Source organism: Spinacia oleracea, chromosome 4 (assembly GCF_020520425.1).
Source record: "Spinacia oleracea cultivar Varoflay chromosome 4, BTI_SOV_V1, whole genome shotgun sequence".
NCBI lineage: Eukaryota > Viridiplantae > Streptophyta > Magnoliopsida > Caryophyllales > Amaranthaceae > Spinacia > Spinacia oleracea.
The window spans coordinates 3,017,829-3,041,062 of record NC_079490.1 but is presented as its reverse complement, the minus strand read 5'-3'; the positions used below and the strand labels follow the sequence as shown (position 1 = coordinate 3,041,062).

The following is a 23,234-nucleotide window of genomic DNA, read 5'->3' as shown; positions in this document are numbered from 1 at the left end:
TTATTGCTCGTCAATTCTGTTCGGCCGGACTATTTTGATTTGAGTTTGATTAACCTTAGATTATGCGCCGAGAGGTATAAATATGATGTTTTTTGGTCTGTGGCTATTAGATAGGAATTATTTCTAGTACGTAGCGAGAGCCCGCTAGTTGTTCTATCCTAAGGAATTCATAAGATTTGAGAGATGCATGTTTTCCTAATTATGATTGTTCATTGATTGTTATTGTCCGTTGTCCAATCCTGCTCTGCATTTATGGTGAACCGTTGCCCTAGATTCCTTTAATATTGTTATTTTCCGATTTGATTATTTGCTTTAGTTTAATATACAAACCAATCCAACTCTTTGTTACCAGTAGTCTAGATTAGTTAATTAATAGTAGAAAGAACATTGTTTCCCTGTGGATACGATCCCTGCTTCCCTTACTATATTTTTAGTTGGTGAACGTTAGGTTTATCTTTGATAGGAGTGCGATTTAGCCTGTCAACCCCAAAGGCCGCGACTTTCACATTACCAAGCGAAAGCGCAAAACACACAAAATATCCAAACACCTCGCCGCCGCCATCGACGACGAGTAAAAACATCCAAAATACAAAAACAAGAAATAAAATATCCATACAACTAAACTATTACATAAAACACCAACCAGCCATCACACCTGTTCGTCTGGAAGGGGGGTCGAGATAACTTGATCGAGTATCGGGGGCATGTCAACGCTGACCGTCGCGTCTGCCAAAGCCACCTCTGGAGGGGCGACGACGGAAACATCTCCCTCGCCTTGCTCCATGGGCACCTCCCCCTCTCGATCCACAGAAGAAACGTCCTCGACCAGAGGAGCGACGTCGGCTTCAGCCCCGTTGGTTCCAGCAGTGTCGGCTTCCATCGCCAACTCATCCGCGTCCACCACCGGCACCGACAACTCCTCGAGGGTACCACCATTAGCAATATAATCGTCCACCTCTTTCTGGCATGGACAGAGGCTGGTCTCCCCCTTCAAACACGAGAACATCATCTGTGCCCTCGTCCTCCACACAGCCAAAGCCTCGCAATCCTTAAACTCCTCCTGCAAAGCGTCGTATAAAGCCCTTAAGCCTTCCATTTCTTCCACGGTCGACGCCAACTCCCCCTTTACCCTTTCCAACTCCTTCGATGCGTCAGCAATCTGGTCGTCCTTACCCTTTAGTTGTTCATCTTTTGACTTAACCACCGCAGCAAGGTCAGCCAACTTGTTCTCAGAAGCCACCCACTTACCTTCCCAAGAAACCGCCGCTTTCTTCACCATAGCCACTTGGTTCTTCGAGAAAGTAAGCTCATCGCACAACAAGGAGCATTGTCTACGCACGGCCAAAGCAGCCTGTGACGCCTGTAACGAAAAACATGTCACAAAATCGACGCACGACGCACTTACAAATACCATGAACTGAATAAAATAACAGAAATACACTTACCCGCAGGATTAGTTCAGCGGTGTCCGACGCGACAGAAAGAGGCACGACCTCGTGATAACGCTGATACGTCGAAGGCAATATCAAACGGTCTGCATACGGCCAAACGACGGCACCTTCGCCGTCGCCCAAGAAGTTCGGGGGCAGAGTGACGACAGTATCCTCGACAGAACTTTTGTCAGCAGGACGCTTCTTGGCCGACGCAGCAGGGGGCCTAGTCGCAGCAACAGCAGTCGACGACGCCTGAAACGGCCTCGGTGGCGACGACGCCGATAGAGGATGAAAACCTTCACCCCCTATAACAACGGGCGTCTCAGGCGACGCACCTATCTTAGAATAACGAGGCACAAGAGGCATCGCCTGACCACCCTGCCCACCAGCGGCACTGTTCGACCTCAACCGCTTCCTCGCTCGTTCCATCATCTCGCTCTGCGACATCCTCGACACAGGCTTAGAAGACAGCGTATGTTCTTCAACAAACAAAGCGAGAAACCATCAAAAACACACTCCAGAGATAAACCAGGCAAATAAGAAACCAAACCAAAAATACCTGATGTGTCAGCCATCTCAACCTCTTCCTCTGATGCAGACGACGAATTCGCAACAACTTCCTCGCGTAAGTCCAACTTCCGTCGACGACGAACTAAGCAAATCGTCTCGTCTTCAGTCTCCTCCTCGTCAACGTCACCGGCTTGACTCCCCTCTTGACTTCCCAAGCGACCTCCGTCACGGCTGAACGATCTCTCCACGACAGAACAACCCAGAAACCTCAAACACTTATCGTGAGAGTCAGAGTTCAAACCAGCTAACGACGTATCAACAACTGCAAGACAAAGCCAAGTAAGACAACGTTCAGTAAAACATCAGAAATCAAAAGTACAGAAACATAAAATACCTTCCGTCGTCCACCCTTCCACTAAGAAGTTTCCTACTTCTCCCAGAGACGCCTTATTCACATAAACAAAACGACTTTGCCAACCCCTATCATTTACAGCTAACCCGACACACAAATTCTTCTTCTTTTTCTTCGTCACCAAAGTATACCGACAACACTCCTTCAAAGATAAATCATAAACATGCATCAGATCAGCCAAGTCAAACGGTGTTCGCCAACCCGAAGTAACCCTATGCACTACAGTAAAAATACGCCAGATCTGGGGCATCAATTGGCCAGGGCTTAAATGAAACACCTCGACAAAAGATCTAGCCAAGGGCGTAAAAGGAAACAAAAACCCCAGAGTAAAAGGGTACTCATACATAACCACATAACCCTCCGGGCAATCCTTGGCCTCATCCTCTTGACCAGGAATCCTCACTTCAGCCGAAGGCGGCAGACCGGAGAGAGTTATAAAAGCCGCTGGATCCTCAACAGTAGAGTAGATCGGGTTGAGTGACTTGGCCCGACTAACCCCAACATCTTCCTTATCCTTAACCACGGTCGGCCTAGTTTTTGCCATCGCTCTACTAAAATCTACAAGAAAATCGAAGGAAATGATCGAAATTTTACCTGGCTGTGGCTAAATCGAAGCAACGAAAGCAATTCCTCCCTTCTTTTTCTCTCTCTTGTTTTCAGATCTGGAAACTTCCTTCGAAAAACTCTAAGATGCTTTATTGCATGTCGCGAAAGTTGGCATTTATTACTTCGAGAATCGGAACGGTTCCGTCCCACGAACTGGACGGTTGTAGACGGTTTACTTTTTGAAATTTGAATTGTTTCTTTTGCTTTGTATACACTCCGCAAACTCACAATTGGGGGCAAACTGTTATCCCACTTTATTGAACTAACGACATAACTGCTTTGACGTCTGATATTGTCGTGCCATCCAGGTATCATCGTGTCGCAGGTGGCGTCGTGTCAAGTGAGCTTGTCAAGTGAGGCGACGGACGACAAAGCTTAGGCGACATACGACCAGCGACAGGGGTCTGACGACAAGAGAAGAACAACGCTTGAGCAAGTAAGAGGAGATAGGTCAAGTTCCAAGCCCAGAAGCCCAACATGGGCCACACCGTCATAAGATGGGAAAAGGTCCAAGCTTTGACCGAAGACTAGGGAGTTTGTTGAAGACGTGAGCAACGGCCAAGGAGAAACCCCTATCTTCCAGGGATCTTCCCAACCGATAGAACCGTTAGCATTTGGCATATAAAAGCATAAAGAACGGCATGATGGAGGGAGACGTGAACTCAAGCACTCAAACTCTTAAGCTATCAACTGTTTTAGCATTCATTATTGTACTTTAGATTTTCAATATCAATTCTCAAAAAGAAGAGCATAAACAATCATACAGAATACTTAGTGGATTGATAGCCTCATAGCTATCCGCGGTTTTTTACCTTATTCCTGGGTTTTCCGCGTCAACACTTCTCTGTGTCGTGTCTTTTTATTTGTGTTATTAATTCTTTGCTTAGTTAGTGTCGATCCTAGCCGAAAGTCGCCTCCATACGAATTTTGGCATAAACAGATTGCAAGCAAGCCCTTATGGTTTGAACTTAGAACAACAAGAACAAGAAGAATTTGTAGTAGAAGTTTCGTGGAAGCCATTGTTTTTTCTACGTTATTTTTGTCAAGTTTTGTTAAATATTGTATGTTATAAATAAACAACTTAGCTTCATATTTATATACAAAGAAAAGATATCCAATGTATTAACAAGTAACCAAATCGATTAGGGTTTAGGAATCCTAGACCTACGCTTACTCGATAAATAATTCATGAGCCTTATCTTTGGAGTATTTTTGTTTTGAGTAGATCTTCTGCGAAACTGTGAGAGGTGATTAAAATTCGGGTCGGACCGGATTTTAACGCAAAAAATAATGTACAAATCCATAAATCTGGTGTCGGCTTTTAGGATCGGGCTCGGATTTTGGTCTAAAAGTACATATTTTAGTGTGCCCAAATCCGTACTTTTTTTACCGGGCCAGCAGGCTGGGCTATAGTTGATCTGGTCTAAAACAGTAGTATGCATAAGATCGTTGATGTAATCATTAAAAATAACTATACAATGAAAAATTGCAATTAATTAGTCATGTCGTTCCACAAGGTTCCTCACATTATTCATTATAATGTTATTTTGAGGATTGACCCGACTCAGTGTCATCTTTATCTTAAGAACCATATTGTCCAAAATGCACGCAAGAACAATATTTTTCGTGTGCTTACTGGACAATATTGCTCTTGCTCAGGATAAAGATGGCACCGGCCCGTCCGTCCTAGCACGGAAAAAGTACAACCCGACACGAATACGAAATCGTGGGTCGAGCTTGTGCTGCATTTATTTTTTTGGAAAAACATGACACAATTTGACACGACAAACCACATTAAATTGAGTAAATTTACCCGACCGCATGTCTCGCGCTTGAGCCACATTTTTAAACTTTCGACCCGGGCCAACCCATTAAAAGTGCTCCAGTCAATTTGACATGAGACGGATCCGTTCAGATCCACAGCCCGTGGGATCGGCCCGACCCGGTCCGATCCACAGCCATCTTTATCTGTCCTATACTCACTCAGAAAAATGTCCTAAAACCCCAGTTTTTCCAGTTTGTGTGATTTCCTCACTTCCCTCTCAAATTCCCATGGACAATCTCACTCTCCAACCTCATCATCTTCAACAACAACAACGGCTATTTCTTCTTCCGCAAGATTTGATGAACCCATTTTCTCTCTCCTCAAAAATCAAGCTTAAACCCCAAACCCTCTTCTCTAATTCCCTTAAATTCCGCTGTTTCTGTACTACTTCACAGAATTTAGAGAACCCAATTGCAGCAATTAAACCCCACAATGGGAAATCCAGTAAAAGTAGCTTGCAAAATCTTAACGGAAGCTGGTTGTCTTCTCTTTCAATTAATGGCACAAACAGTAATAAAATTGAAGGAATTGACGAAAATGGTGGGGTTGAATGGGTAATTGGTGTTGACCCCGATCTTTCTGGTGCTATGGCGCTCTTGAAATACGACAATTCTGGCTGTGTTTCTCCCCCGGTAACCAAAATGGGGTAATTTCTACCTTTTCTTTTGTTTTTTATTATTCAATTTGGTAATTATTTAATTTTTTGCGCTAATTTGCTTAATTTGGTTGATTTTGGAGTGTTTGATTGACTTTTGAGCTGGGTAATTACTTTGTATTTGTTTTCTTTTGAAATTTTTGTAATGATTTTTAGACTCTAGTGATTAATGTGGGAGATGAGGATGGTACCAATTAATTTCTGTAATTTTCTAGGTTGTTGATGGAGGTTTCTCCTCAATTCTGGCCTAGAATCCTGATTAGTCGAAGTCTAGTATGCTTTGGATTACCGGGGTAGTCCCCTCGGAAAATGTTTACCTTCTACAATGTATAATTCTAGTTACATATGAGGATGATTTCACTGAAATAAGAATGATCAGGCATAATGAGTTATTTGATCAAGATAGCTAAAAATTCGAATGGAATATTCATTCTCAGATGAAGAACATACTTCATTCCTAACTTGAAGAAATGGAGACCGTATGTAATTTTAGAGTGGCAATATAGTGAACTGTTTACTGTCAACTAACCCGTTTACTGTTTTCTAAAGAAGTGATCTTTGTTCATCAGTTCATGTAATATAGCTTATCTGTATTCTGTAAACTAAGTAGTGAGTGACAACTCTTCCTGTAAAGCGAACGGAAACTGAGACGTTCTTCTAGTTCTGTAAAAACTTAGACAGTTCCCTTGACTTGTATGAGGAATCGGTATCTGTAATTTGTTTGAATCGTTAAGTTGAGATTTTGACGAATCTGGTTGGTCTGTGCACACTCTATATCAAAATGATCCTAGTATTGTTGTTGAACTATTCTATTATTCCAGGTTTTTTATTCCCCAGTTGTGCAATTATCAGTTGGGAAAACACGCCGTAAACGATTAGATGCAAAGTCTATTGTTCAGTTGTTGCAGAGTCTCGATGCTCGAAAAGGTATCATGTCTTTCCTAGGCCCATGATGACTATGGACTTAGTCTATAGATAATCATACGCCATTCTTTGCTTCTTTTTGTCTTTTTTGAGTGGAATGATTTACTATCTGGAGGTGGCAAAAAGTCTTTCTTTTCTTGAAATTGATTTCACTGAAATATTGAACCAAGTATTATGTAATTACATTTCCTGCATGCATAATATTGCGCAGGAATATGCCCTTTACGGACACAAATTTAGGAGGAAACGGCTTAGCCTTTTCGTATATTATTATCAACATATATATAATACACAGTACACAATCCTAACACCACATAAACTCCTAACACATAACCTATGTATAATAGGAAACATAACATATTACATATACTGGAATTCTAGATAAACTATACTTCCTAATATTAAATCACTGCAGAATTAAATTTTGAATTAAAAAGTTGAGTTTTGAATGATTAAAATTCTTCATAAAAAACGTCTTTATTACAAAATAAAACAATAGAGTTTAGTATCATTACTAATTCCTGAAATTCCAATCTTTTACTCAAAGAGGGGCACACTTTTTCTTTTTGTGTTATTTTTATGCAAAGCTAAACAAAAAAGCTCCTTTTTAGGAAGGAGGTAGATCGCCTATGGAGTTTGATATGGATTTCTTCGATTTTCGAAGCCCCGTCTTTTGGCAACAATGCTCTATTTTTGCCCATGCACTGCTATCAATTGGTGTACTAGTGTCGTGGCTGTGCAAAGTGGTTAACAGAGCTCATGTTATTGTTAATCATCATCATCAGGAAGACAAGAATAAGAATGTTTTCGTAATATCTTCTCTAACTTTTTCTTTATATAACATAGTGCTGTTCTTCTTGCATTATTACTTTAGTATTTGGTCTACTTTTGATGATCATGTTATTAGGGTAACCCTTTACGATTTCGCGATAAGGGCACTTGCTTGGTTCCTTGTTTGTGTTTACTTGCAATGCAGCAGTAGCAGTATGATCAGGTTTCGGTTTCCCTTACTTCTGATAACTTGGTGGGGGGTTCACTTTGCCGTTTCCAGTTATTGCCTTGTAACACAGCTGATTCATTTGGGAGATTATGGAGTTGTCCAAAATTTGAACTTTCTAGTTTTAGGGTCAGATATCCTCTATGTCATCATGTCAGGGATTTTCTTTTTCGTTTTCTTTTTCTTTTGCTGGAATCCTGTTTCTGTCACAGTTGTTAGTGACGACTACGAGGGTGGCCTTCGTGAATCCCTTTTGGTTTTAGATTCCCAGAAAAATATTGATGTTAGTCCTTATTCAAAAGCTGGGTTCCTTAGCAGTCTAACCTTTTACTGGGTGGGTTCTTTAATATCCAAGGGTTATTATAAAAAAACTTTGGACCTTGATGACGTGCCTCCTCTGTCTCATAATGATGATCCTAGTGAATCGTATGTGACATTTAGTAAGTGTTTGGAGCGTGTTAAGGTTGGTAACAAGATCACAAGTATGCAGCTCGCTAAATCCTTGATTTTTATGTCATGGCCAAACATACTGTTGACATTCATTCTTTCTCTGGTAAACACATTGGCCATCTATGTTGGCCCTTACCTCATTGACTCGTTTGTTCAATACCTTAACGGGGCAGAGACAAAGATGTCGAGAACTGATGGGTATGTTTTAATTTCTGTGTTCGTGGTTGCAAAGCTTGTGGAATGTGTTTCTACTAAGCATTTATCATTTAGGGTTGCGATAATGAACCTCAGAGCAAGATCTGTCCTTATTCAGAGCATCTATACCAAGGCCTTGACCCTCTCCTGTACATCAAGCCGCACAACTGGCGAGATGATCAATATAATGTCAGTTGATGCAGAAAGAGTTGGGCAATTTGGTGTTTACTTGCACGATCCATGGTTGATCGTCCTGAAACTTGCACTAGCCTTGTCAATCTTGTATAAAACTCTTGGGCTTGCCTCGATTGCGGCGTTTCTTACAACCGTGCTTGTGATGCTAGCATATTATCCCGTGTCAAAGCTGTTCGACAAGTATTATAAGAATGTAATGCAATCCAAGGATGAAAGAATGAAGGTTACAGCTGAGATACTAAAGAACATGAGAATTCTGAAGCTTCAAGCTTGGGACATGAAATTCTTGTCCAAAATTCTTGGATTAAGAAATGCTGAGAAAGAATGGTTGAAAAAGTCTCTTAGTTCTTGGGCATTAACGACTTCTGTATTCTGGGTCGCCCCAACATTCGTGTCTGTAGTCACTTTCAGCACATGCATGCTTATTGGTGTCCCTCTTGAATCTGGGAAGGTCTTTTCAAAATTCTTCAAACTGCCATCATAGATCTACCAAACCTAATTTCTACTCTAACACAAACAAGAGTTTCTCTTACCAGAATTGCTTCGTTCCTCTCCCTTGATCAGTTGAGTCCTGATGCTTCTGTGAACTTCACGCCAACTAGTCTTAATAACAATATTAATAATCGGGTAGTTGTTGAAATTTGTGGAGGAAACTTTAGCTGGGATCAATTAGCTCCAAACCCCACATTGAAGGATATCAACATTAAAGTTGAGCAAGAAACGAGGATAGCGATTTGTGGTACAGTTGGTTCTGGTAAATCAACCTTACTCTCATGCATACTTGGAGAAGTGCAAAAGGTTTCTGGTGTTTTAAGATTAGAGGGATCAACTGCTTATGTTCCTCAAACTTCATGGATACAAAGTGGAAGTATAGAAGATAATGTCTTGTTTGGGAAGGAAATGGATGTAGAGAAATACAACAGGGTGTTAGACGCATGCTGTTTGAGAAAGGATCTCGAGGTTTTGCCCTTTGGAGATCAAACAGTGATTGGTGAGAGAGGTATTAATTTGAGTGGTGGACAGAAACAAAGGATACAAATCGCACGAGCAATATACCATGATGCTGACATTTATCTTTTAGATGATCCTTTTAGTGCAGTCGATGCTCACACTGGTACTCATCTCTTTAAGGTTAGCATTGTTATTACATTTACGTATGATATACTTCCTTTGTTCTTTTTTATATGACACCATTATTTAGGCATGTTTGACAATGCATTGTTTCAAACATTAATATCTTCAATTATGGATAAGAAAAAATTATAAAAAGATGATATTTAAAAAATATTCATTGAGGCGAATCTAATAAGACCCCACGTGACTATGTTTTTTCTAAGTAAAAAATGAGCTTATGTGAATAGTGTCCAAAACTCAATAAGAACAGACTGTGCATCTTTTGATACTAGGACACATATTTTACGTTTCTTTACCTCCATGAATCCCTTGTTTGAGAGTGAAATAATAATACCTGAAAATGAAGAGTTTTCTGATCAGCTTGAGTCTATGAGAAGATAATCACAGCCGAAAAGATGCGATTCATGCAAAGAGAGTATTATTTTAGTTATATAATGGTTTGACCTTCTTTGGTTAATCACCACCAATGGGGTAATGATAATGATTGATGATTTAACTTATATGACATTGTTTATTGGTACAGGAATGCGTTCTAGAGCTCTTAAAATTCAAAACAGTGATATACGTAACACACCAAGTGGAATTCTTACGTGCTGCTGATCTCATTCTGGTGAGTTTTGTATTTTTATCGAAAGTCAGTATACGAATTTATCGATGTCCTAATGTAGCATGTTTTGTCTAAAAGGTCATGAAAGACGGAAGTATACAGCAAGCTGGGACGTATGAGGAAATTCTAAATTCAGGCGGCGCAGATCTCAGGGACCTTGTGGTAGCTCACGAACAAGCCTTGTCTACATTTAATTCGATTGGGACTCCAACAGAAATAGCTAATTTCATTGATGAGAAAGCATCAAAAGAGGAGAGTGATCATGTTAGTGAAGCTGATGATGAAGAAGAAGTCAGACCGAAAGGACAACTCGTGCAAGAAGAAGAGAGAGAGAAAGGAAAAGTCGGAATAGTCCTGTATTGGAAGTATATCACAACAGCATACAGGGGAGGTTTAGTGCCCTTGATATTATTGTCTCAGATTCTTTTTCAGCTTCTTCAAATCTCAAGCAATTATTGGATGGCTTGGGCAACTCCAGTATCACACGATGCCAAACATGGTCATGTTGTAGATGGCAATACTTTACTGATTGTGTATGTTTCTTTGGCGATTGGAAGTTGTCAAGGGACCAACTCAACCAAAAGCTTAAGCTGATGGTTGAAGCCCCAATATTAGTTTTATACTCTATCACGCCCCCTCACATGAAAGCCCTTTGAGCTTGAAGTGTGGATGCAGCATAGGCCTTCTCATACCTAGCGCGAAATATTCCACTTTGAAAGGAGGGGTGGATGAGATTCGAACCCGTGACCTTTGCGTCACGTTGGCTCTGATACCATGTCAAAGGACCAACTGAACCAAAAGCTTAAGCTGATGGTTGAAGCTCCAATATTAGTTTTATACTCTATCACGCCCCCTCACATGAAAGCCCTTTGAGCTCCAATATTAGTTTTATACTCTATCAGAAGTTGTTTTTTCATCCTGGTCAGATCATGGCTTCTTGTCATAGCTGGATACAAGACGGCATCTTCACTCTTCTACAAGATGCATTCCTCTATTTTTCGCGCTCCCATGTCTTTTTTTGATGCAACCCCTAGTGGACGGATCTTAAGCAGGGTATGATCGATCGATCTAATCTTCCCCGGAGCGTTCATTCGAATTTTTATTGTCTTATTTCAAACTGTTGCTTATCATTGCATTAAAAATAAAACGATAATACATGCATGATTTACCATTGTTTTATTTACGTGATAAGAAAACGTTTATAATCGTTTGTTTCAGGTGTCTACAGATCAAAGCGATGCGGATATGTATACCCCAAATAGAGTTGGTGGTTTTGCGTTCTCAGTGATCTCACTATTGGGGGTTATTGGGGTTATGTCACTGGTTGTATGGCAGGTTTACATGATATTCATTCCAGTTATTGCTGTCTCTTTGTGGTACCAGGTGAATACGAAAACGATCGATAACTCAAAAGTACATTTAAGATAACCTACATCACCTGACCTAATTACATTACATTTTGAATCTGCAGCAATATTACATATCTTCAGCACGAGAACTGTTCCGGTTGGTTGGAGTAAATAAAGCTCCAGTTATACAACATTTCTCTGAGAGTATATCCGGAGTTGCGGTTATCAGGAGTTTTGGTCAAGAGTCTAGGTTTTGTGAAACGAGCACAAGGCTGATAAATGGGTATATGAGGCCAAACTTTTACAGTTCAGCTTCAACCCAATGGCTTAACTTCCGGTTGGACATGTTGTCTTCACTTACTTATGCATGCACTCTGATTTTCTTGATCTCAATTCCCGTGGGATTAATTGATCCAGGCATGCAGTCTTACTGATTCTTTGCACCTTTCTTGTCTCTAAAATTTATATACGAAGGATATATATATATACAACAATGTTGACTGATTCTATTTTCTAATTTTTTTTTCTTCTAGTCATTGCTGGGTTAGCTGTGGCATACGCACTCAATCTGAATGAGCTACAAAACCGGGTAATATTAAATTTTGCTGTAATGGAGAACAGGATCATCTCAGTTGAGAGAATCCTTCAGTATACGAGCATTACAAGCGAAGCTCCCCTTATGGTAGAAAATAACAGGCCAGACCAGTCTTGGCCATCTTGTGGTCAGGTTCATGTTCAAGATCTTCAGGTACTAGTTTCTCACTCTAATTATCTCTAAATTTTAAATTTGTTACACAGAGATACACATGGTATATCTAACTTTCTTTATTAGGTTCGTTATGCTCCACAACTGCCACTTGTACTGCGAGGAATTACATGCACGTTCCAAGGAGGAAAGACTACTGGGATTGTTGGCCGAACAGGTTGTGGCAAATCGACTCTGATACAGGCTCTCTTCCGCATTGTGGAACCTGCGGCTGGGAAGATAATTATTGATGGAGTTGACATTTTGTCCATTGGACTGCATGATTTACGGTCTAGATTAAGCATAATCCCTCAAGAGCCCATCATGTTTCAAGGAAGTCTTCGAAGCAACTTAGATCCACTAGAAGAGTATACAGATGACCAGATTTGGGAGGTAAGCTTAATTTCTGAATTATATATGCTGATTTAAACGTATTTCTCGTAGCCAATATGATATTATTTTCTTTGGTCTTAGGCCCTCGATAAGTGCCAGCTTGGAGAAGAAGTTAGAAACAGGGAATCGAAGCTTGATTCAACTGGTACATATTGCATTTCTGTTTTTTCCTTTTAAGTAGACACTGAATGTTAATTAATTATTTTTTCATTTTTCTGTTGTTGGGTATTTGATCAAATCAGTAAGTGAGAATGGAGAGAACTGGAGCGTTGGACAAAGACAACTTTTATGTCTTGGTCGTGTACTTCTTAAGAGAAGCAAAGTATTAGTGCTTGATGAAGCAACTTCAGTAGACACTGCAACAGATAATGTCATCCAACAAACTCTGAGAGAACACTTCTCAGATTCAACGTTAATTATAATTGCTCATCGGATTACTTCTGTCATCAGTAGTGATCAAGTGATTGTTTTAAGCCATGGAGCCGTTGAGGAATGTGACACACCTTCAAGTTTGCTATTAAATCACTCCTCATCATTTTCGAAGCTAGTGAATGAGTATACAACAAGATCAAAGTCCAATAAAATGGATCCAAGAATAAGAAAACATAACCTGTAAATCACTCCTCTATCTCTTCGTGCTTGTTTTGAGTTGTGATTGGATTTGATATACTCTGTACATTACTTTCAGTGTGTTCGGAAATTAGGTTGCTTATTTTATTTGGTTTAATGCGTTTTCTAATTTACTTCGAAAAATCAAAGGAAGCGCGAACCTCTTTTACCCGAATATTTCCATCAAGACATGAAACTTAGGCAAGAATCCAAGCATAATTCCAACCAAAATTAAATCATTATTCTGATATTTCTGATATTTGCGACAGCCCATATCGAGCTCTCTTGATTAGTCCACCTCTAAACTTATGTAAATACATGCAAGTAAACATATTTATAATTGTTGTATCCTAATTACTAGATTTCTCTGCACTTCTCTAATATTACATATTTCCCATATCATGTCACTTAATTTTTCATTACATGTCTAGATACATTATCACTTGATTTTTTATTACACATCTAGATTTTTCTAGAGTAACCTCTAATATATTCTTCATATTATTTTTATCAAAACCAGTTTAAAATAGACGAACATGAAAATTTTAAACCCCATATATAATTAATGAAAGAAAAATCCATCGTTTTATTGATTACATAACGAAGTAGTGGATTACAATGAATTTACTCTACTTGAATTAATTGGGTACATACATGAGAAGATCACGGGAATGAAGAAAATGGCAAATAGGAGTTCCCGGTTTGACTCCAAGTGCCTTGAACCCAATGTAGTTTGCACTCCACTTAGAGGTTTCCATATGGCAAACCGCTATAGCCTCTAATCCGCCGTCTTCACTCTCAACCGCTGCCGACAAGTGAACGGAAAACGCCTTGGTCGCCGTCGGTTGATGACAATAAAACACCGCGTATGGGAACCCATAGCGGTGACAAAGAAGTAACTGATCTGACTCAAGCAGTTCAACTTTTTTGACATTGTAACGGCGGATGCCAACATTAGAGGGCGATGGAGGTGAGATAGCGGTTAATCCCTTTAACCCTAATGTGTGATTAGTAAATGTGAGTAGATCTTTCAATGAAGTGGCACAAAATTGCCACTTTCCATTGATTGGATTATGATCCTCACATTTGTTTTTTTTTTTTTTTGGTGCGAATGAGCCACAAGGGCAATATAAATTACAAATGGGGGCGGGGGGATTCGAACCTGAGACCTATTGTACACAGGCCCTCAGTCTTAACCACTAGGCCAAGACATCATTGGTATGATCCTCACATTTGTTGATGGTCATGTTCATCACATATGCCTCTTCTGAATTAGGAGTAATGGAAAAATATTCTAGGTTTTGGGCCAGATTTTGGGTGTTAAATTGAGGCAAGTGTTTTTTTTCATCTGTTGTTGGAAACTTTGTTGTAATTCCATTAACAGTTCTGAGCTGGATAACTTTTAGGGTCTTTGGTAGGACAAATCTGGATTTGAGCATGTCTATGATTTTTATTTTACCATCATTATGGCAATGTGACGAACCATCCCCATAGCCTTGTATGACAACCTCATCGGTGTTCACCCATATTGAATTCTCGGATTTAATGGTGGAAGAGGGTAAAGCCGTTTTGACAGCAAACGGCATCACAATATTTGGCAAGTTTTTTTGCCAATGATGTTCTGAATTATCCAAAGATTGGACGTTTAGGACAGTGATTAGGAGGCTAAAAAAGAAACATATAACTAAGAGAGAAGCCATGAATGATGAAAGAGGGAATTAGATGTGACAAAAGGTCTTGCGCACACAAGGTGTACAATAAATTTATTGTACACTAAGACAACTTTTATGCAGTTTTTCGTAACTTTAACCTATTTTTCTGTAACTTTTATATTATAAAATTAAAAAATTGATAGATAAACATTTTAAAGGGTTAAATGATTAATTTATACATTATTAGTGATTTTGAAGAAATAATTTTTTATTCAAATGAAAAATTTATCATTAAAAAATAGATAACTTTTACATATATAAATGTAACTTTAAAGCATTTTAAGTCAACTTTTACTTCGGTGTACAATATTTATTGTACACCCATTCTAAATAAGAATTTGTGTAGACGCGATTGTACGTTCTCAAGGAAATAGGTAAGGTGATTAACTGATTTTTGGTTTCAAGGAAATAGGGTTTAGGGTGATTGTTAATTTGAAATGTAATGAGCTCTTAAATAGTTTATATATGTTTGCAAAATTGGAAGCACAAAGGTTATGGAGGGTGTTTGCAACTAATTCTAGCGTAGTTACGTACAACACACTTTGTGTTGCTCCAATTATTCATGCACTTTGTCTTAAATAGTTTTTTTTTTCTTTTTTTATAAATATATTAATTCATTGATAAAAATTTGTGATTTTATTTTGAGGCTTGGCCCGATCCAGTGTCAACTTTATCTTGAGTAAGAACAATGTTGTCCAAAATGCAAGCAAGAACAATATTGTTCAGTACGTTTTCGTGTGTGTACTGAACAATATTGCTCTTGCTCAGGATAAAGATGGCACTAGCCCGTCCGGCCCAACACGGAAAACGCACGACCAAGAAAACGAAGTCGTGGGTCGGACCTGTGCTGCATTTTTTGGAAAAAACATGATACAAAAAATCACACTAAATTGAGTAAATTTATGCCTAAGCACGACAGCCGACCCGACTGCATGTCCCGCACTTGAGCCACATTTTTTAAACTTTCAACACGGGCCAACCCATTATTAGTGCTCAAGTGGATTTGACATGGGTCAGACCCATTCAGATCCACAGCCCGTGGGATCGGCCCGACCCGGCCCGATGACGGCCATCTTTAATAAGCTCGAGACTTTCTCTGTCCTATACTCAGAAAAATGTCCTAAAACCTCAGTTTTTGTGATTTCCTCACTTCCCTCTCAAATTTCCATGGACAATCTCGTTCTCCAACCTCATCATCTTCAACAACAACAACGACGGCTATTTCTTCTTCCGCAAGATTTGATGAACCCATTTTCTCTCTCCTCAAGAATTAAGCTTAAACCCCAAACCCTCTTCTCCAAATCCCTTAAATGCAGCTGTTTCTGTACCATTTCACAGAATTTAGAGAACCCCATTGCAGCAATTAAACCCCCCAACGGGAAATCCAGTAAAAGTAGTGCCAAAAGTAGCTTGCAAAATCTTAACGAAAGCTGGTTGTCTTCTCTTTCCATTAATGGCACAAACAGCAATAAAATTGAAGGAATTGAAGAAAATGGTGGGGTTGAATGGGTAATTGGTGTTGACCCGGATCTTTCTGGTGCTATGGCTCTATTGAAATACGATAGTTCTGGCTTTGTTTCTGCCCAGGTAACCAAAATGGGGTAATTTCTAGCGCTTTTTTTCTTTTTGATTATTCAATTGAGTAATTTCTGATTTATTTTTTTGCACAATTTGTTCAATTTGGTTGATTTTGGAGTGTGTGATTGATTTCTGAGCTGGGTAATTACTTTGTATTTTTTTCTTTGAATTTTTTGTATTGATTTATTTGCGCTAATTTGTTCAATTTGGTTGATTTTGGTGTGTTTGATTGATTTCTCAACTGGGTAATTACTTTGCATTTGTTTTCTTTGAATTTTTTTGTATTGATTTTTTTTTTAATCTAGTGATGAATGTGGGAGATGAGGTTGGTGCCACTTTATTGTGCCGGAATAGTCACATTTATGCTATTGGATTCTTAGTTCTTTCACATGAGATTTTTGTTTGCACAACTTGTTCAATTTGGTTAATTTTGGAGTGTGTGCTTGATTTCTGAGCTGGGTAATTACGTTGTATTTGTTTTCTTTGAGTTTTTTGTGTTGGTTTTTTTGCCTAGTTTGTTCAATTTGGTTGATTTTGGAGTGTTTGATTGATTTCTGAGCTGGGTAATTACTTTGCATTTGTTTTCTTTGAATTTTTTGTATTGATTATTTTGAATCTAGTGATGAATGTGGGAGATGAGGTTGGTGCCACTTTATTGTGCTGGAATAGTCACATTTATGCTATTGGATTCTTAGTTCTTTCACATGAGATTTTTGTTTGATTTGGATACATCTGTTTTGGTTGTTATTGAATATCTATTGGAAATGTCTATGATTTTAATTAATCACATTTAGTGTTTAGTGTAACCTAAAACTTCCATCACTTTTTGTTTATTCAACTGAGGAAAGAATTCCAAATAAAAAAAACATACACACAACCCCAAACGAAAACTTCGTTAAAAAAAATAGTAGCATAAATATTACGTATGAGAGTATATAACATTATAGATATATAATCCCGTACAAATAAATACTTATACCCTTGTGCGAAGGGGATCCTAATTAAGTTTATTCTCCTTATCTTCAAAAAAAAAACAAAAAAAAAACAAATACTTGATAACAGAGTAGAACATTAGTTAGGATAGCAGCAACATTCTACGTAAGGAGAAGCCGTAGTGAAACATTTTCCGCCGTTACGGTAACCATTCTGGTGGCAATAGTCTAAACAGCTCTGACCACCTAAATGATCGCACTGGGCAATGCACGCACTGGGCATTGCGGGTAAGATAGATGAACTCGCAAATAAGGGCATACTTCCTTCAACTGAAAATCAAGAATAGTTAACACATAGATATTAGTTTATAGTGATTGACCCAAAGTGTTAAAAGTTCTCAAATGATGAACAATTGTAAGAAAAGATGATGATAATGGAATCAATATTTTCAAATGCTTGAGGTCATGGGTTCAAGACTGAATTGACAAAAATATCTTTAACATAAAAGGTAAATTCGTCAAAATTATAAAATCGTATTTTTGTGATAAAAATACCTTATAAAAAGAATGTTGTAATTAACTTCCTTATAAAAAAAATTATGTTGTAATATACTACATTTGACCGAATTATGAACGTTGACTCGAAGTTTCGGGATTGACGTTATGATGTGCATCTCAAGTACTATATAATTAACCCCTTTTCTTCAGATGCCACATGAGATACATAGTAAGTCAACCCCAAAATTTTGATTTTACGTTCATAATCAGCCAAAGATAGTATCTTACTTCATAAAAAATTGTAAGTACTGTAGTTAATTACAACTTATTTTAATAAGATAGCTTCTCGCAAAAATCTGGTTTATAAGGTAAGTTTCTGACAATTTTGCCAACATAAAAAATAGTTTTAATAGATCCCCTGTAAAGCAATTACTTCAAATTAAAATCAATAAAGCTAGTACATATGTCTACCTGGAAATTTTTATAGTCAAACTATTATACTACGTGACTATACTTTTTCCTTTGGTCAAGGTGTACATTAGAAACCGCGTAAAACAAATTGTATCCAACAAAAATACTCGGTGATTATGAATTTTTATTGTATACCGAGCATGAGCAAGAAAATAGAATTAAACAAAACAATCAATGCCATGTGAAAATATTAGAGAAATAGAATTAGACAAATCAATCATTACCATTGTTCGTGACAAGAAAAGCCAATAGGCAAACGAGCACAATTTCTTTCATCATTTTGTGAAAATTGTAGACTGACGTGGATATTATTTTTCTCAATATTTGTGCTCAAATGTAATTTAACATAAGATGATGAACATGAAGAACATATTGTAGCTATTTATACTCGTACAAATTCTATTCACAATAAATGTAATTCATAAAACTTTTTGTATTTACCATTCATCGATTTTAAAATCATGGTATTTATTGATTAGTATATTCGTAGTACATAAGTATTTTAATTCTATGCTAATTTATTTCTTTATTTAGAGATGTGTGCATAATAATTGTGTATCTTACTATAATTGTTTGATTTTATGCTGATTTTTTCCATAGTAGGTTAATTTACAAACATATGGGATAAGTAAGCAACTCTAAAATAAAAATAAAAAGAAAATTTGATTCTAAAAATACAACCTTTGGCCGGTCTTCTTAAAAAGACGAGCTTTCAATTATCTAAGAATAACACAACCTTTGACTCCCATCTTCTCTAAGGGCTCCCTTTGAAAATGGATCTGCTACAATAGGTAATATGTTGACGTGGCATATATTACCGATTTTTTTCCTTTAAGTTGAACTTTTGTTGAACTATTCTATTATTCCAGGTTTTTGATTCCCCAGTTGTGCAATTATCAGTTGGGAAAACACGACGAAAACGATTAGATGCGAAGTCTATTGTTCAGTTGTTGCAGAGTCTCGATGCTCCAAAAGGTACCATGTCTTTCCTAGGCCCATGATGACTATGGACTTAATCTTCAGATAATCATATGCTATTCTTTGCTTCTTTTTGTCTTTTTGAGTGGAATGATTTACTATCTGGAGGTGGCAAAAAGCCAAAAAGTCTTTCTTTTCTTGAAATTGATTCCACTAAAATATTGAACCAAGTATTATGTAATTACATTTCCTGCATGCATAATATTGAGGTTCACCACAATATATTGGTTGAGGAATGCACATTGAGAATTTTGCATGGGTCTATTCTATAAGAATTTACTTTGTGGTCATGTTTTGTGTTTCATATTTATTCCTCTTCATAAAAAGCGCTTTGTAGTGAAGAACACATACGGTGCACATTCGTGTGCATGCAAAGTGCTTGGTAGTAAAGAACATGTACGGTGCACATTCGTGTGCATGCATGACTTCACTCACTGACACATGCAATTTAAGGGAGAGGAAGGGAGAAGGGATAGGAGAGAGATAGAGAGAGGATAATTAGAGCAGAATTACTACCTTCATACCCAAATAATAGGCCGCATTTTAGTGTAGGTTATTTTTATGGATTTAGGTTGAAATAATATGATAATCCTTCTTTATGTTAGTTTTTCCATCTTTACAACATGGTTTACATGATGATAGTCTTTCACTCTTTCCTTATGGTTATTATGATGGAGTAATATGGATAAGTTGTAAGTTTCCTGAACTAAAATTAGACAGGGAATTTCTATTTTGCACAGTCCATAATAGAAATTTACCTGTTGTTTAAGGACTGAGGGAGTATGATGCTTTTTCTTGTTCTCAACATATGACTTCTGCAATTGTTGGCCCTTGCTGCTCAAAGACTTTTAATTTGTAAATAATGTAATAGTAAAGATTTACGAAAACTACATGCAGATATTTGTTCAAGGAGTTGTGAAAGCAAATATATATTTGTATGTTTGCTTTATCCTGTCTCCATTTAAGAATTTTGTATGGTAAGAAAAGTAGATCCGAATATTGTGTTCTATTCTTTCCACAAAGTGATTCAAAAGTTTATTTGTGGAATTTGGTTCATATCCTTCAAAACTCTCTGCTCGTGCGTGTGTGTTATTGTTTACTTGTCTTTCTCACTATTCCCGTATCTTCCCTCGGCTTTCTTAGGCATCCTTGGGTTTTGAACTTGTGTTAATGCAGGGATGTTCTGAACTTGATCTCTATTTTTACAGGTACCACCGCATATTTGGAGCAATCTATACCATTTCCCCAGGATGGAAAACTGGTAATTGTTGGTTTAAGTGTTTGCATGCTTTTGTTTTTTATACTTGTTAACCTACTTTTGAGTAATTTCATATTATATTGCAATTCACAGAACACAATACATTTTCCTTGTCACCTACCAAGTATTTATCTTATGTTTTTCTCCATTTACATTGTCATTTTCCAACTGATTTAGTAGTCACGACCTCCTCTTCTTAATGACTTGATTCCAATTTTCACTAGTTAACACAGTTTTTATATATTGTTGGGAAACTTTGGGTAGCTCTAACGCTGGTGGATTGTTGTCCCTTTCGTAAGATTTAGGGTTGGTGGAGTGGAGGATTTGGCTATGGGTTATGGATCGGAGTCTTGGTTGCTTCTGGATTCTCCGTTGTTCCATTGCCGTCCAATTTATGGAAACGGGGATTTGAACTAGCCCGAAGCTCTTCAAGTAAGGTGTGCCAACTTTCAACTGCTATATAGTTTAATAAACATAACAACTTTGTACAAGTTATATGATCTTGCATTTTCTCACTGTACAATCATAATGTGTTTGAGCCTTTTGAATATTCGCAGGATGATAGCAGGGAGCTTGCAGCACGCCTGTTCCCTGATTTAAGTTCTATGTTGAAAAGAAAGAAGGACCACGGTAAAAACCTAAAAACTTTACAGAATTATTCTTCTAGTATTTTTCTTATGATTTGAAAAATTCCTTGATTCGTTTTGTTATCGAACTCTGTAGTTTCGTTAAGAATTCAATTGATGCTGATCTTTGGATGCTCTATAAGCCGATTCTTATTGAATTACTAGCATTTTCAATCAAGTTATAGACCGAGCCTGCGTTTTCATTTATAAGAAACCAGTGAATATCTCGGTTTTGTGAGAGATGCCCATGCCCTCTTTTCTTTGTCTTTTGTTGTATTTGGCACAATAAACTGATTCTGGCATGTTTGTCAATTGTGCAAAACAAACTTAGCAGACTTTTTCTGAACTTTTCTCTTGGTGAACTTCCCTCACGAATAAAAGCGTCTTTATCATTGAAAAGATCCCAATTTCTCCCGTTATCACTTGCTCACCGGCTTCACCCCCATCATATGCCAGTTACAAGCTCAAAAAGATTTCACACTGACTTAGGCTTCGTTCAATTCAGCTTATTTTGTCTGAACTTATATTATCTAAACTTAACTGAACTTACCGGAACTTATTTTATCTGCAAAAAACTTATTTGTGCTTAAAAATGTCTGAAATATACTTATTTTTCCTGAACTTAATTGAACTTATTTTGTCGAACAGAACAGAGCCTTTAAGGTGGAATATTATTGCTTGGTGTAGCTTATTTTTGGATTGTCGATGCTTGCAGGTCGAGCTGAAGCTCTACTCATTGCTGCCTACGGAAAAGGTCACAGAATAAAGGCAGATGAATCTTGCATGTCAGACGACACTCGTGAAGCGTTGACCAAGTCTTGCATGTCAGATGATGCTCGTGAAGCGTTGACCAAGTCGTGCGTGTCAGACGATGCTCGTGAAGCATTGACCAAGTCGTGATGCTGCAATATTGATCCAACATTGACATACGGAACACATGAATCTCGCGGAAAAACCTCCATAACACCCAAAATGCAGCTTTTTTTCCCGTCTACGAGCATTTTGGAGTTGTGAAATGTTTTGCCTGATCGTATTCGATACAGTCCATCTGCTGAGTCCTGTTAGGAGTAATCAATCATTCATGAGTCAGTATTCCTTGTAGCTTTGTAATTAGTACTCCCTCCGTCCCGGAATACTTGACCTGTTTTCCTTATCGGGCCGTCCCTTAATACTTGACCTGTTTCTAAAAATGGAAATATTCTAACAATATTATATTATTTCTCACTCCACCCCTATTAACCCACCTACCCTCTACTCCATGCAAAAAATAATTAAAAATTCAACCCCTACTCTCCCCCAACCCCACCTCTTAACCCACCTCCCACTAACTATATTAAAATAATACCCCACTATCATCTACTACCTATTAAATTAAATAAGTCAATTCAAGTCCCTTAAACTCTGTGCCGGTCAAACCGGGTCGAGTATTCCGGGACGGAGGAAGTAATTCAACTTATTGGTTTAAAGCATTTTGGAGTTGTGATAATTCCTACTCATTTCTTAAATTCTTAATTGAGTTTTATTTGGTCTGATCAAGATCCAAATTCATGAGTAATTGTTGTTCAATCAGCTTTATGTATGGTATTTGCTCGTGCTGTTTCATTATGGGGCGTGCCCACTTGCCTTGGGCCTGAATGAGCCTGGCCCAAGCCAAGCCCACTTGTTTTGTGTTGGGCCAATTTATTTGAAAGGGTGGCCCAGGCATGACCCAATCCCATGTTCCCTTGTCTCGGGTGATGTCATGCTGTATTTTTCTCGTGCTCGTGCTGTGCTTTTTTCGTGATGAGTTGTGTTATGCCTAAGCCCGAGCGAATGTTAAAACTCATCTATTACTATATACTAAAAGAGACACCAGGAATGACACGTGTAATTTCCTGGTGAAAAAATTTCCCGCCAAAAACTCTTTTCTAAAAAGACATTTATTTTATTCTTTTTTTGTTTTCTCTCCTTTTGTATAAATGTTTATATATGGAAAAAATATAGGATTATGGAATATGCCATTATTAAAATTTTGGTAAAATTTTAGTCAAACTGTCATGTCAATAATAGAAAATATTCTTACTCGATATTTTGGTCAAATTTAGCATATTAAATATATCAAATATTTTAGTCATATCATCATATTAAACATATAAAATGTAT

At 37.9% G+C, this 23,234-nt stretch overlaps 3 protein-coding genes and 1 pseudogene across 3 annotated transcripts; 3 read left to right on the top strand and 1 right to left on the bottom strand.

The window, feature by feature from the left end:
- The first annotated feature begins 4,949 nt into the window (after positions 1 to 4,949).
- On the top strand, positions 4,950 to 7,114 carry LOC110783333 (uncharacterized). The gene is made up of 3 exons (XM_021987663.2): positions 4,950 to 5,432; positions 6,263 to 6,368; positions 6,977 to 7,114. Exons 1-2 carry the CDS (start codon positions 5,014 to 5,016, stop codon positions 6,318 to 6,320), a joined length of 477 nt encoding a protein of 158 aa, XP_021843355.1. The 5' UTR covers positions 4,950 to 5,013; the 3' UTR covers positions 6,321 to 6,368; positions 6,977 to 7,114.
- LOC110783334 (ABC transporter C family member 3-like) lies at positions 6,995 to 13,157 on the top strand (annotated as a pseudogene).
- Positions 13,158 to 13,677: 520 nt separating this feature from the next.
- On the bottom strand, positions 13,678 to 14,625 carry LOC110783262 (BURP domain-containing protein 5-like). The gene is made up of 2 exons (XM_056826981.1): positions 14,271 to 14,625; positions 13,678 to 14,036 (listed from the first exon to the last, which is right to left on the bottom strand). The coding sequence occupies exons 1-2, from the start codon at positions 14,623 to 14,625 to the stop codon at positions 13,678 to 13,680; spliced, it is 714 nt and encodes a 237-aa protein (XP_056682959.1).
- Positions 14,626 to 15,390: 765 nt separating this feature from the next.
- Positions 15,391 to 23,156, top strand: LOC110783332 (uncharacterized). Its single transcript, XM_021987662.2, has 6 exons — positions 15,391 to 16,338; positions 19,100 to 19,205; positions 20,417 to 20,469; positions 20,772 to 20,903; positions 21,024 to 21,096; positions 21,808 to 23,156. The coding sequence occupies exons 1-6, from the start codon at positions 15,760 to 15,762 to the stop codon at positions 21,990 to 21,992; spliced, it is 1,128 nt and encodes a 375-aa protein (XP_021843354.2). The 5' UTR covers positions 15,391 to 15,759; the 3' UTR covers positions 21,993 to 23,156.
- Positions 23,157 to 23,234: the final 78 nt, after the last annotated feature.